Source organism: Terrapene carolina, unplaced genomic scaffold, assembly GCF_002925995.2.
Source record: "Terrapene carolina triunguis isolate 2854851 unplaced genomic scaffold, T_m_triunguis-2.0 Scaffold58, whole genome shotgun sequence".
In the NCBI taxonomy this organism is placed as follows: domain Eukaryota; kingdom Metazoa; phylum Chordata; order Testudines; family Emydidae; genus Terrapene; species Terrapene triunguis.
The window spans coordinates 27,241,504-27,254,351 of record NW_020664409.1 but is presented as its reverse complement, the minus strand read 5'-3'; the positions used below and the strand labels follow the sequence as shown (position 1 = coordinate 27,254,351).

At 36.8% G+C, this 12,848-nt stretch overlaps 1 protein-coding gene across 1 annotated transcript in view; it reads right to left on the bottom strand.

The window, feature by feature from the left end:
• Window positions 1-12,848, bottom strand: part of PIEZO2 (piezo type mechanosensitive ion channel component 2) — a 279,377-nt gene that overhangs the window by 120,241 nt on the left and 146,288 nt on the right. The window contains exon 6 of the mRNA XM_026661020.2: window positions 2,484-2,646. Within this exon, the coding sequence (XP_026516805.1) occupies window positions 2,484-2,646 (163 nt within the window). The remainder of the gene's footprint in view (window positions 1-2,483; window positions 2,647-12,848) is intronic.

Genomic DNA, 12,848 nt, shown 5'->3' with positions numbered 1-12,848 from the left:
CCCAAACATGAGGTCCTTACTCAAGCAAATTTCCAAACAATTTTAATGGGAATTTTTCCTGAGTAAAGACTGAAGGTGAAATTCACCTCTGCGTAGAAGTAGCACAATCATGCACCATTTAAAATCCCACTTATGCTCCTTTTTGAGCACTTTTTCTCACCCTGAAAACTCAGGACCCAAATGTGGGCATAATTCCTTGAGCATTAGACTCATAGACTTTAAGGTCAGAAGGGACCATTATGATCTTCTAGTCTGACCTCGTGCACAATGCAGGCCACAGAATCTCACCCACCCACTCCTGTAACAAACCCCTGACCTATGTCTGAGCTACTGAAGTCCTCAACTTGTGGTTTAAAGACTTCAAGGTGCAGAGAATCCTCCAGCAAGTGACCAGTGCCCCATGCTGCAGAGGAAGGCGAACCCCCCCTGCCCCCAGATCTGCCCTGGAGGAAAATTCCTTCCCGACCCCAAATATGGCGATCAGCGAAACCCTGAGCATGTGGGCAAGACTCACCAGCCAGACACCCAGGAAAGAATTCTCTGTAGTAACTCAGATCCCACCCTCTCTAGTGTCCCATCACAGGCCATTGGGCATATTTACCACTATTATTCTGAAGCTGCATTGTACAGAATAGAGAAATACCATCTGCTCTCAGATTGACCCATTCAGCAAATTTATCATCTTTGCCTTCTGAACTTGGTTAATAATGTAGAGGAGATAAAGGTAAGATCCTCACTACTATGCTGCTTTGACATTGTTTCAAATTGTAAAAACAGAAGACACAGGCAGCTACAATAAAAGACAAGGACCAAATTCAGGTCTCCATTAAAGTAGCATAAATCCAGAGTAACTATTGACTGCAATGGAATTATGGTGGATTTAGACTGGTGTAACTGAGAATATAATTTGGTCTAAAATCTTCTAAGACAAAACAAGTAAAAAGAAAAATCAATTCCTGATCCATGGCACAATCAAAGGAGAAAAACCATACATAGTGAAATAGTCTATAAAACTGCTAAGATTTAGAAACCTTTATGGAGAGATGTTGTAACAGTGTATCTTCTGCATCAAAAAAGAAGCCATAGTACAAAGACAGCATTTATCTTGCAATGTTTTCGTATTTTGATATTTTCCCTTTATAAAAGTTAACTTTTGAAGACATCCCCACTAGCTTCCTATCCTCCTAAAAATGTCTGACTCTTAATAAAGAGGCACAAGGCGAGTGAGGTAATAAATGAATGACATTAATATTCCACAAGGATTCAACTGAAATTTAGACTCTTCACAGCTTTAGTGCTGTGTACCTGTACTACTATGTGCAGCATTACCAAACCCAACTTCAAAAATCGTGAGTCAGACCTCCACAAATCATTCCATTTTTAAAAATAATGAAATTTGGGCTCATTTTATTTTCCTTTTGTTTTCTGAGTCTTCGGGGTGCCTTTGTAATCAGGTTCCATGCTTTTCTCCACAACCATAAGATCGAAGAACTTTACTTTTTATAAAAATGGAAGGTGAGATGTTCACATAATCACATGAATCCTGGACTTGGGGCTTTAAGAAAAACACCAATTATTGCTAGACTCATGATAAAATTGCAAGATTAGGCAAAACTTTGTATGTTTTACAGTATCCTGCACCAGATTGCAGCTGATATTTTGGTTTTTGGGCAACGAGCCCTTGAGGCTGCTTTTAAATTTTCATTCTCTATTGCCTTTGGTATGGGGAAATTTTCAAGGCTGTGTAAAGACCATGAAACACAGAGGAAGATTGCTCACCAGTAACTCCTGTGTGTTGCACTTACTATTCATTTTGCTGTGACTTTATGGTGCTTTGCACTATGAGAAGAAAAAAAAAAACCCCTACCTACTGTAGACAATATTCACACAGACTTCCACAATTCAAAAGTAAGCTAAGAGCTGATCTACACTAATGCTCTGAGACGATCTAAGTTACGCTAGTTCAGTTACGCAAATTATGTAACTGAAGTCGACATAACTTAGGTTGACTTACTTCAGTGTCTACATCGTGCTACGTTGACATGAGACGATTTCTCATCGACATAGCTTCTGGCTCTCGGGGAGGTGGAGTACACAAGTTGATATGAGAGCACTCTCCCATCAATTTAGCGTGTCTTTATCAGACCCACTAAATCAACACCGCTGCATTGATCACAGCAGTGCCGCTTTAGCCGGTAGTGTAGACATGACCTAAGTCTTTGATCCCATAGCCCTTAATCACATAAGTAGTCCCATTGACTTTAAGAGGACTACCTATGTAAGAGCTGGAGGGACTTATCAGAAAGAGTGTATTTAAGACAGCAGCTTGGAAATGGCTGCCTCACATAAAAATTTCGTTCTACTGTTTGCAAATGCCAGTAACAATCTGAGAATCTTACAGTCATTAGTGAGCATTAGAAAAATTCTACTCTGTCAGCTTCATTCTCTTCATAAAGTGGGAAGAAAAAATATATTATCCTTACAACGGGCTCTTGTAGCCAAAGGCGAATAAGAGTTGCCAGGGTGTAGTACATCATCAGCAGTAATATGGGATTGGCATGGTGATACCAGAGTAGGTCTTGGTTTGCTATGATCTTCCAGGTGCTTGAGCAGTTGGTTTGAATTACTGAAGTGACACCAAATAACCTGTTCAAAAAGAGTAAGAAAAAAATTTAGAGAACAAATATTTAATTTTAAAATGTTTTAAAAGTGCAATTAACAGATACATTATTATCTATCTTAATTTTGTTTAATTTTTCTACTTCTGAAACATTGGCTTTAATACAGTTTGATTTGATTAACATTTTATTTATTTAAAGTGTCAACTGAAATGCAGGTCAAAGTCAACGTTTTCATTTCACAACATTTAGTGAGTACAAAAAAGGGAGGGTTTTTAAAAATAAATTAAATAAATAAATATATGGAGCTATACCTATCTCATAGAACTGGAAGGGAACCTGAAAGGTCATCAAGTCCAGCCCCCTGCCTTCACTAGCGGGACCAAGTACTGATTTTGCCCCAGATCCCTAAGTGGCCCCCTCAAGGATTGAACTCACAACCCTGGGTTTAGCAGGCCAATGCTCCCCCCAGAAAAGACAGAAAATAAGGACATTATGTCTTTGCACCTCTCCATTCCAATGAAAAAACTACCTTGGACCTGACCCTTGTCGACCCAGGCCTGAAGAAAAGGAAAAAGAAAACTTCATGGCAAATCTGCGTGTTACATCATAGTAGTCACTGCCACTCCCTCTGGGTACAACCTTTAACATTTAGTAAGTTATGATTCATAACAAATTAGTAAATTGTCCCACATCATCATTCTAGTCACTTTGTCCAGGATAGAGTTGGAGATCAACTCATCTCAGTAATATCTATGGAGGCTTCAGAACTAGGAGTTTTAATGCACTGTCCTAAAAACCTAGGCCCTAATCCCCCAACACTTATATATATGGGTAATTTTACACAAATGAATAGTCCATCTGAATTCAAAACTGTTCTAGATGGAAAGCGAAGCCATTCAAGAAACACATTTTAGAGGGGGGCACAAGAAAAGTTATTTGTGAAATTACTTGTGAAAAATAACATAGGTGAAGTTTTCCACAAAGAAAACATGAGGCATCTCAGAGAAGGATTTTTAAATTATTATTTTGCTTTGGCCTGGACCTCACAAAAGTTTCTGGCTGGTAAGAATGGCTTTTTGCAGATTGAAAATTATTTCAAACAAGAAAACTGCTGTATTTTCTACAATTAAAATTTAAAGCAAGATGCTAGAAATTTCACACCAAAACTGGTGAAAACTCCATAATGAATCTAGTTCCTACAGTTTAAAATATTTTTGCAGAGTTCTAAAGCAGGGTTATTAAAGTCTTCAGCATGATTTAACACTATTTAACTAAAGCTTAACTAAAGATGGCAAAGCAAAGATTTCTTTGGAAGACTTAAGCAGTGATCTCTATTCACCTAAGTACACTGTATTTTTTAATGTCTAACTAGGCAGTTAGGCATGCCAGATAATGACTTTCTGTAGGATTATTGCATACCTCACCTTCTGACTTCAACCAACCAACACAATAATTCCACAGAAACGTACTGCCTGGTGTGTGTCTTTTTGAGGTTATGAAAGGAAGAGAATTAAAAAGGGGAGATTCATACTTTTTCCATTTACTAGAAATTAGCAATATGGGTGTAACAGCATCAATCACTAATCAGAAATCTCTAAATCCGATATTCTAACACGTTCTATTAAACAATTTCCTTAGTGGTCACTTCTCATTCTGAGCGCTAACATGAGCCAGAGGCTATAAACTTTAAGATATTTTACAGTTTTTGGGTGGACCCCACTGCTTGGAAAAGTAAAAGAGAATTCTGCATACAAAATAAAATGCTGTAACTATAGAGGAGCCTGAGCGGCCAGGTTTGGATATGGCCCAGAATCAAACTTCCTCTGAGTTCAAGCACATTTGGACCTGGTGATTTGGTTCAGGTCTATTTAACTGCAACATATGCTAAACTGTGTTATGTTAATATTTCTACTATCATAGTAGAACATCCTCTGTTGCCTTCTGCCTGGTCTCTCAACCAACTCGCATCTCTTCTCTCTTACTGATCAGATACATCCAGCTCCCACCATTCTATCTTTCTCCTTTATTTTATGCTACATTCTTCTCTCTACTATTTTAAAATTTTATTTGTAAGTACAGCATTGAATCACACCAACTCTGTTTCACAACTGTATCATTGTTTCAGGTCATTATCCAACTCTCACTGAAGTCAATAAGAACCTTTAGTTTATACTAAAATCAGGAAAAGAAAAGATGTTACTGTAGGTCATCTACTTTATCTCTCTGTCAGTGTAGAAATGATTACAATAAATATTCTACTGCTTTGTACAAAATCTACAGTAATTTTAAAGTTTCTAGATTTAAGTCTTCATTTAACCTCCCTTGGAAGACTACTACACATTCTACATGGTTTTACTGTTCAGAAGATTTTCTTGTTATTCAGCCTAAATACAGTATTCTTTGTTTTATTTTCATTCCCATTTTGTACCACACTAATTAATTCAAGTCCCTTCTAGCTGTTTATTCCTATTAAATACTTGTAGATCATTACAGTGTGCCCCACTTAGTTGTCACATAGCTATGCAATACCTATTTAGCTCTTTTAACCTTCTCATAATTCAGTACCTCTAGATCGATCATTCTTTATCTTCTCTGAAGTCACCCAAATGTTTCAGCATTCTTCCAGTATGAAGGTACTCAACACAATATTCACTATGTGCCTGATCCAAAGTATAGTCAAGTCAAATGGAAATATTTTCATTCATTTAATGAGCTTTGTACCAAATTGCCTCTCATGCAGCATTTGTGCCTGGCCATTAACTTCAATTCGAATTGCGGGTGCACAGAATCACTCAAGATCAGACCCTAAAACCTTTTAGTTATTCAAAGCTTTTAAATACATAACAAATATTCTGGGATGACTTCCACAATACGAAGTTGCATGAGAAGTGATATATGACATACCATGCTTCGTTCTAGATATTTTGATGTCAGAAACATGTCACAAAATCAGCCCAACTGAGGATCAGCTATATTTTGAGCTTGGTTCTGACCTTAGTAGACGTCTTTTCCAACATATATAGCACATACCATAAGTAAAGGGAAAAGAGGAAATAAAATGCAAAACTTGACAAGCATGTAGCTTGTTCAGTCTGGATACTGGAAAAACATCTGGAGAAACCCATCTACTACTGTATACTCTTTGCTTAAAAAATCATATTTAGCTCCTTGCTAAACAAATGATTTTCCAGGTACAACACAGTGAGCCATTCCATTTGTGCATAGAGGCAGAAGTTGTATTTTTCAAAGTACAATTTAGTATTCCAAAAACATATTTTATAGAAATCAGTGAATTCACAGAGAGGCAATGATCCAAGAAGTGTTTTAAATTATGAAGGCCAGGAGGAACTTTATTACTCTGCTGAGGAACATTAGGAAACAGCTCACTTAAAAATAGCTTTTAAAACAAAGGTAACAGGTGGTTGTCCCATTGCTGCTTTTCAAGCCCATTTTCCCAGCAAAAGCTTCCTACTGAATCTGTGAAGTATCCATTTGGTGGATGTACTCTGAACTTCCAAGACTCTTTCTGACAAATTTGCAAGCTGTGACTATGATAAATATTTAATAGTAATTTAGCAGCAAAATCACATTGACTTAGAATGGAAATGTTGCTTTTAATTGAAAACCATGAAAAACTTTCTCACGATATTCTAAATTATCGAGTTGTTGAAGTGTCACACAGATATTGGCTGCACTCAGCTCACAGCTAACACGTGTCCAATTTACAGCAGTTTATTGGTACTTTAAGATGTTATTAGAATCAGTGCTATGTTATGGTATTAAGTATCCACTGATTAATGGTTAAGCGAAATTAAATATACATTATCCACAAGACTGCTGAGCAAATTATTTATGATCAGCTATTGCAATATATGCTACATACAGTCGTCATGAACTGGGGCATTTTTCATTTCAAAAACAGATTCACAGGTCCAGATTCTGGTCATGTTGATGTTATTAGCAGTCTATCCATGGACTTCAATGGGACCAAGACTTGCTCCATCAGTTTTTAAACCAGAAGGGCAATTATGATAATGTAATCTGACTCACTGTGTAAACCAAGTAATTCTTGCATTAAATCATAAATTGCAGTTGAATTCAAGTGTATACTTTAGAAAGACATCTAGTCTTGATTTACAGATTCCAGGTGATGGAAAATCTATCACATCACTTGGTTGGCTGTTCTAATGGCTAATTACCTTTATTGTTAAAATTTTGCACTTCATTTCCAGTTTGTATTTGTTTAGCTGCAACTTCCAGTAATTGGATCTTGTTATACCTTTCTTGGTTAGATTAAAGAGTCTGCTACGATAAGATACCTTTTCCTTGTGTAGGTAATTATAGATGTAATCAAGTCATCTCAATCTTCTCTTTGATAAACTAAATTGATTGAACTCCTCGAGTCTCTCATTGTAACAACTATTTTCTAGACCTCAAATTATTCTTGCAGCTCTACTCTGAACACTTCAACTTTTCAACACCCCTTTTTTCAAGTACGGACACCAGAAATGAATTCCAGTAATAGTCTCAGCAATGCCATATGCAGAGGAAATTCCACCTCCCTACTCCTGCTCAATATTCCCATTTCTACATCCAAGGACTACTGTAGCCTTTCACACACAGAATCACAATGGAAGATTATGTTCATTTGGTGATCTACTATAATAACCAAGTTCTTTTCAGAAGCACTGTTTTCCAGGATACAGTCCTCTATCTTGTAAGTGTAGCCTAGATTGTTCCTATATACATAACCTCAGATTCTGCTGTATCAAAACAAATATTGCTTTCTCCCAGTTTACCAAGCAAACCCGATCATGCTGTGTATGTAGGTTCAGAAGGATTAGATTTTTATCAGTCAATGTTGATAAGCGTCAATTTCTCTGTACACACAGAAAAAATATTTCCATAGACAATAACTGAAAATTTACAGCTATGCAAAGTAAGAAAAATGCTTCTTGAGAAATGATTAGTGCTAGATTTAAGGATATTTACTTTGTATATTTTGAAATGTGATGTTGACAATTTGTTTCAACAGCTATGAAGATTTAACTTTTTGAATCTCAACATCTTCTCTCATAAATAATTATTACCTGACCCCTCACAATTTTCCCCAACTGTGAAAATTTAAATTGATAAAACTTCATACTTCGCTGAACAGCAGTGATATGAGTACCAACTGTTGTATTACATCCTTATCATTACACAAGGACTGGAAAAGGAAACTAGTTCCATTTAATACTTCCATGTCATAAATAAATAAAAAAATTGGCTAAAGAAGCCAGTGTGTATCATTATCAAACATGAGATGAATGCACTGTTGTTACAGTATTAGATCTGTCATTGCAAGATTTTCATACGTTAGATGGCAAAACAAAAATCCTTGACAGTGAAGCTTTTCTTTATCAACAAAACTTTTTTTTAAAATGTAGTTAAAATGCGTATGTACAGTACTTCTAATTTCAGATTTTATATTTTGGAAATAACTGAGTTTGTGACTTCATTAATGAAGTTCTCACTTAATCTGACTCCTATTTCTGGTGTTTAAGGTCAGGGAATAATATGATATAAAAATGCTATTTTTGATCACTTAATGCCAGAAACAACCACCTTGCATTAAAGGGTTAGGAACAGTCATTAAGTAATTAAGACAACTAAAAGCCACGTTTGCTGCAGAAAGCCTGCAAGTGAAAAACTAACAAGGTCATAGGGATTTAGATCCTGATTCACTAGATGGAAGTAAAACACATAGCAGTTTTTCTCATGAGCACACACTAACATGCAGCAATGTGCAAACCACACTTTATTCAGGTAATTACGCATAAAAAATTCATTCAGAGCTTTGGATCAAAGAGGACATCAAGTGATTCATAATGGCAGGAAAATGTCTCTTATCATGTACTATTGATTATGCTTCCTCTGAAGGGGCTTAGAGTGCAACTGATTCTCAGGCTGGCTAGAGTTCTAGTGAGCCTCTCAATGGCCTAATCACAAATACTCATAAGCAAAACACACTGTTTTGTTTTTGGTTCTCATGTATTCTCGCTGGACCTCAAAGTCTGGTGATTGAGAAATGACGGTTTTTGTCCCATTCTAATTGCATCTGTTGGCAGATTTATAAAAGCTAAACCTGTTTCCAGTATTGTCAAAATTCTCTCTGAACACCTGCCATAGATCATTCAGGTCAGGCAAATAACGTGTTTACATATATGTTAACATATAACATAGTCTTTTAGTGTTCTATCCCATTCAGAGATGATAAAGTGAAGAGATGGAATATGTTACATCCTAACAGCTATTGAAATGCTGGAGAGGTTTTGTTTTGGTAAATGCAGAAAGAACGAAAGAAAAGGATCTAAATGGTTCTCCAAACACAGCTGAGACTTACTTTTTTTCAAGCTGTCAGGGCCAAAAACCCAGAGATTAAAACCAACCAGCCAATTCCCACCCATCCCCAACCCCCAAAAATCTGTACAGCTATTGCATGCAATGTCACTTCATCTGGCAGAAGCCAGAAGCCACTGCTTCCGTAGGATGTAAAGGCAAAAGGAAGTATAAATTCCCAGAACAAATGTGATTGTGTTATCTTTTGAGCTGGGGAAATGATAATAAAAAGCATCACCATTATAGTTTATAAGGAAAGAAACAATATTTGTAAAGGGAGCAGAAGCTCTTGGGCCCTCACTACAGGGGGATTTTTGTAACCAGTGTAACATAAGTAACAATGCTGTCTAATTTTAGAGACAATAATGCAAAATGCTTTCATATGGTGCTGGCCCTCCTTCTTGTTTCCAGTTGCTACATTGCATTCAAATAAATTAAAATGCTTTTCTAACATTACTTTTTTATACACCACCTTCTCAGATACTCTGTACACTGTGGGGCCATATCCCCATGCTCAGTTACGTGGCTGCAACTCCTATTAATTTTAGTGGACAGTTACTCCATTATAACTAAGGCTAGGTCTACACTACAGCGGGGGGTCGACCTAAGATACGCAACTTCAGCTACATGAATACCGTAGCTGAAGATGCGTATTTTAGGTCGACTTACCTGGCTGTGAGGACGGGGGAAAGTCGACCGCTGCTGCGCAGCCGTCGACTCCTCTGCCGCCTCTTGCCGCGGTGGATTTCCGGAGTCGACGGCAGAGCGATCAGGGATCGATTTTATCGCGTCTTCACTAGACGCGATAAGTCGATCCCAGAACATCGATTGCCTGCCACCGGACCCTCCAGTAAGTGTAGATGTACCCTAAGAGTACGTGGAAATAATGGGCCCATCCCTGCAATTGGCTCTTCAATGGGCTACACGTGGACCCAGAGGTCTCTCTGCAAGGATGACGTCTTTTTTCTTTCTTTCTCATGTAACTGGTACCACTATCTGGTAATGTATGTTACGAAGTACAATCAATGCAGCATCTTAGCATAATAGTGTAAAATGAAAATGTAATTAGGGATTGGAAAACTCAAATTGCAGCTTTGCAAAACATTTAGAAATTTACTGAATAAAGACATTTTCCCATCAAAAGCCTGCATATCACACAAAGGGGTTTTTGAAATAAAGATTTCTCTCTCATCTTTAGACCTTATTTTATGCTAAAATATTCCTATTACTGCTAATACAAATGTTAACACTTAATCACGCAACAATATTAATGCTAGGTCCGTATTATAAAAGCAATTTGATCTAAATGGAGAGAATCCCTGATTATTCACTCTGGACCTGCTCTCTTCTAGCATAAAAGTTTTACCACAGATATAACAAAAGGTGAAAAATGAGTATGGGTAAGTCTATTACAATGTCAAATGTTGACGCAAAATGGGAGGTGATCAGAGAACAGGACAGTGAAAAGATCAAAGTTTTATACTGCTGAGGCAAAGGTTTATAGCAAATTCTTATAGGATCAGCATTTCCTCTTTGTTTGTTTACTTTTTATTATTACAGAAACTTTTTGCAGTGCCGGATGCTTATAAAGTCACTATTTAAAATAACAGCAAGATCAGAGGCTTTTTTATTTAAAGTAGTGTAATGCAAAGCCCTAGTCCCCCAGACTAAGATACAGTACTAGAACATAATGCAACTTTCCTTCTTGCTCAATACTTGGTATAAATTGAGGGGTTTTTTCCACTTTGTTTCAGCCCAAAATATAAATTATCCTAACAAAAGGGTGGTTAGCAAAACCTGAAATGAATAGAAATGAACAGATTGCTTTTTAATTTCTTTGGAAACACAAAGATAGTCCAAAGGTGAATATTTTTAGAAATGTTGGTAAAATTTACATTGGCTATTTTAAAATCAGCTGAACATGAAAAAAATGATTTTTCATGCTTTACAAAAATTGTTCAGATGCCTTTCTTCCTCGAGTCCTTTAAAAAGGTGGCATCTTTTCTAAACTGCAGACTTTACTTTGATTTAGCCCTCAGTGATGAATGTGAGTTTTGTCAAATCTGAAATTGGCTGGAATAAAAAAATGCATCTGGAAGTAAAGCAATTGCATAGCAAAGAACAAATTCCATTATTACATATCCTTTTCCTCAACAATGCCAGTAGCCCTTACTCACACAAGCTGTCCCACTGATTTCAGAGAGACTAACAGGAATGAATAAAGGCTACTCACATGAGTAATGGTTTGTAAAATCAGATCTTTAAAACATGCTCCAAATTCTGTTATCCAGATAAACACAACACACACATATATATCACTTGAATCTCACATCACACACTGAAATAAACAAATACTCTTGAAAAGAACCCAGCAGGTCTGACAGCCCCTCCAGACCTTATCTCTACCCCAGAAGTTTATTACAAATTGTACATACGCTGTAGGATGCAGCACACTTTGGGGCACAAGCCTCCAAAGTACACTAAATTTTAATTGACTGTACATTTTAAAAGAAACATTGGAGGACGGGGACTAAAGAATAGGGTAAGGTGGCCAGAGTATGTTGAGGATCCAGAAGGATTAGGGTTAAGATGATCAAGTCAGCCTTTACTAGTGGAAAAATTAGCATTTCTTTTGTCAACCCAAATTTCCTTGAAGAGACCATAAAAACTTATCTTCGCCAAGGGCTTGATCCTGTAAGTCTCCTCTTCACACAGCTCAATGGGAGACCCATGTACAGAGGGCTTGCAGAATCTGAAAGGGTTGAAGCTTTTAAATTGCTGGTTTTGAGTGATGCAAAAATGTTCAAAACATCTGTGTAACCAGTTCATAACATGTGAAAAAAACCCTTGTATTCACACTTGGATAATTCAAAATTGGCTTAATGGAATTTTTGCCATGCTTACAACAATTCATTGTTTGCTCATAATTCTTCTCAACCCAATTTTAGCTCAAGGAGATTTTTTTTTTTAAAGTATCTGACTTAGAATGAAAGTGCCTTCCCTCAGCCATAACTACAGTGTTGCTATCACAACACTGCAATACACACATTGAACGTGAGGCTTGATGGTTAAGCAGATCATTGTAACTTTTGTTTGAATGTCATCATGTTTCTATAGCTCTTTAGCAGATGTCTGTTTGTACTTTTTTCTACCGAGACCTGGTTTCCATAGCTCCGATTGGATCAAAGTTTTTCTGGCAACGACAAAACCAGCACCAGTATATCCTCCACCCTCTTCTTTTAGCCAATGACTTTTTCTTTAAGGGAAAACTAATCTCAAATGCAGAGCTGTTACATGTGAAACCTCATGAAAAAATGCAGAATTTAAACCTTGTGGGCAAATATCATCCATGTAATGTAAGTAAAGAGTGAAATTATGAGCCATTAATCCAGGGATAAATGCACAGAAGACAGGGTTACACCCTGAGGATTGGGCATTACATAAAAGTTAGTAAAAACTTTATTTAACTACAACATGGCTCTTAATTAAAAAACATCTTATAGGCAGCCATAAAAAATTCACTTTTCTCTCAAGTGTATTAACAACTTTAAAACAGGATGTTAAATATTATTTGCTACACAACCTATTTTTGTAAAAGCAACCTAATAATGGATTTTTTTTCTGAGGCTATGTGACTGGAAGCTGTTAGGCTTTGGACATCCATTAAAAACAACTGGACCTCAGACATTCAAATACTTAATGTGTGTGAAATAAAGCAGCTGGATATAAAGATTTGAGAGTTACAGCCTGTTTCATACAACATTAGGGCTCTGGAGTTACTCTCTACAGTGGTAGAAATACAAATGTCTTTAGAGGGAATAATATCCCAGTGGTTTTACTAATGCT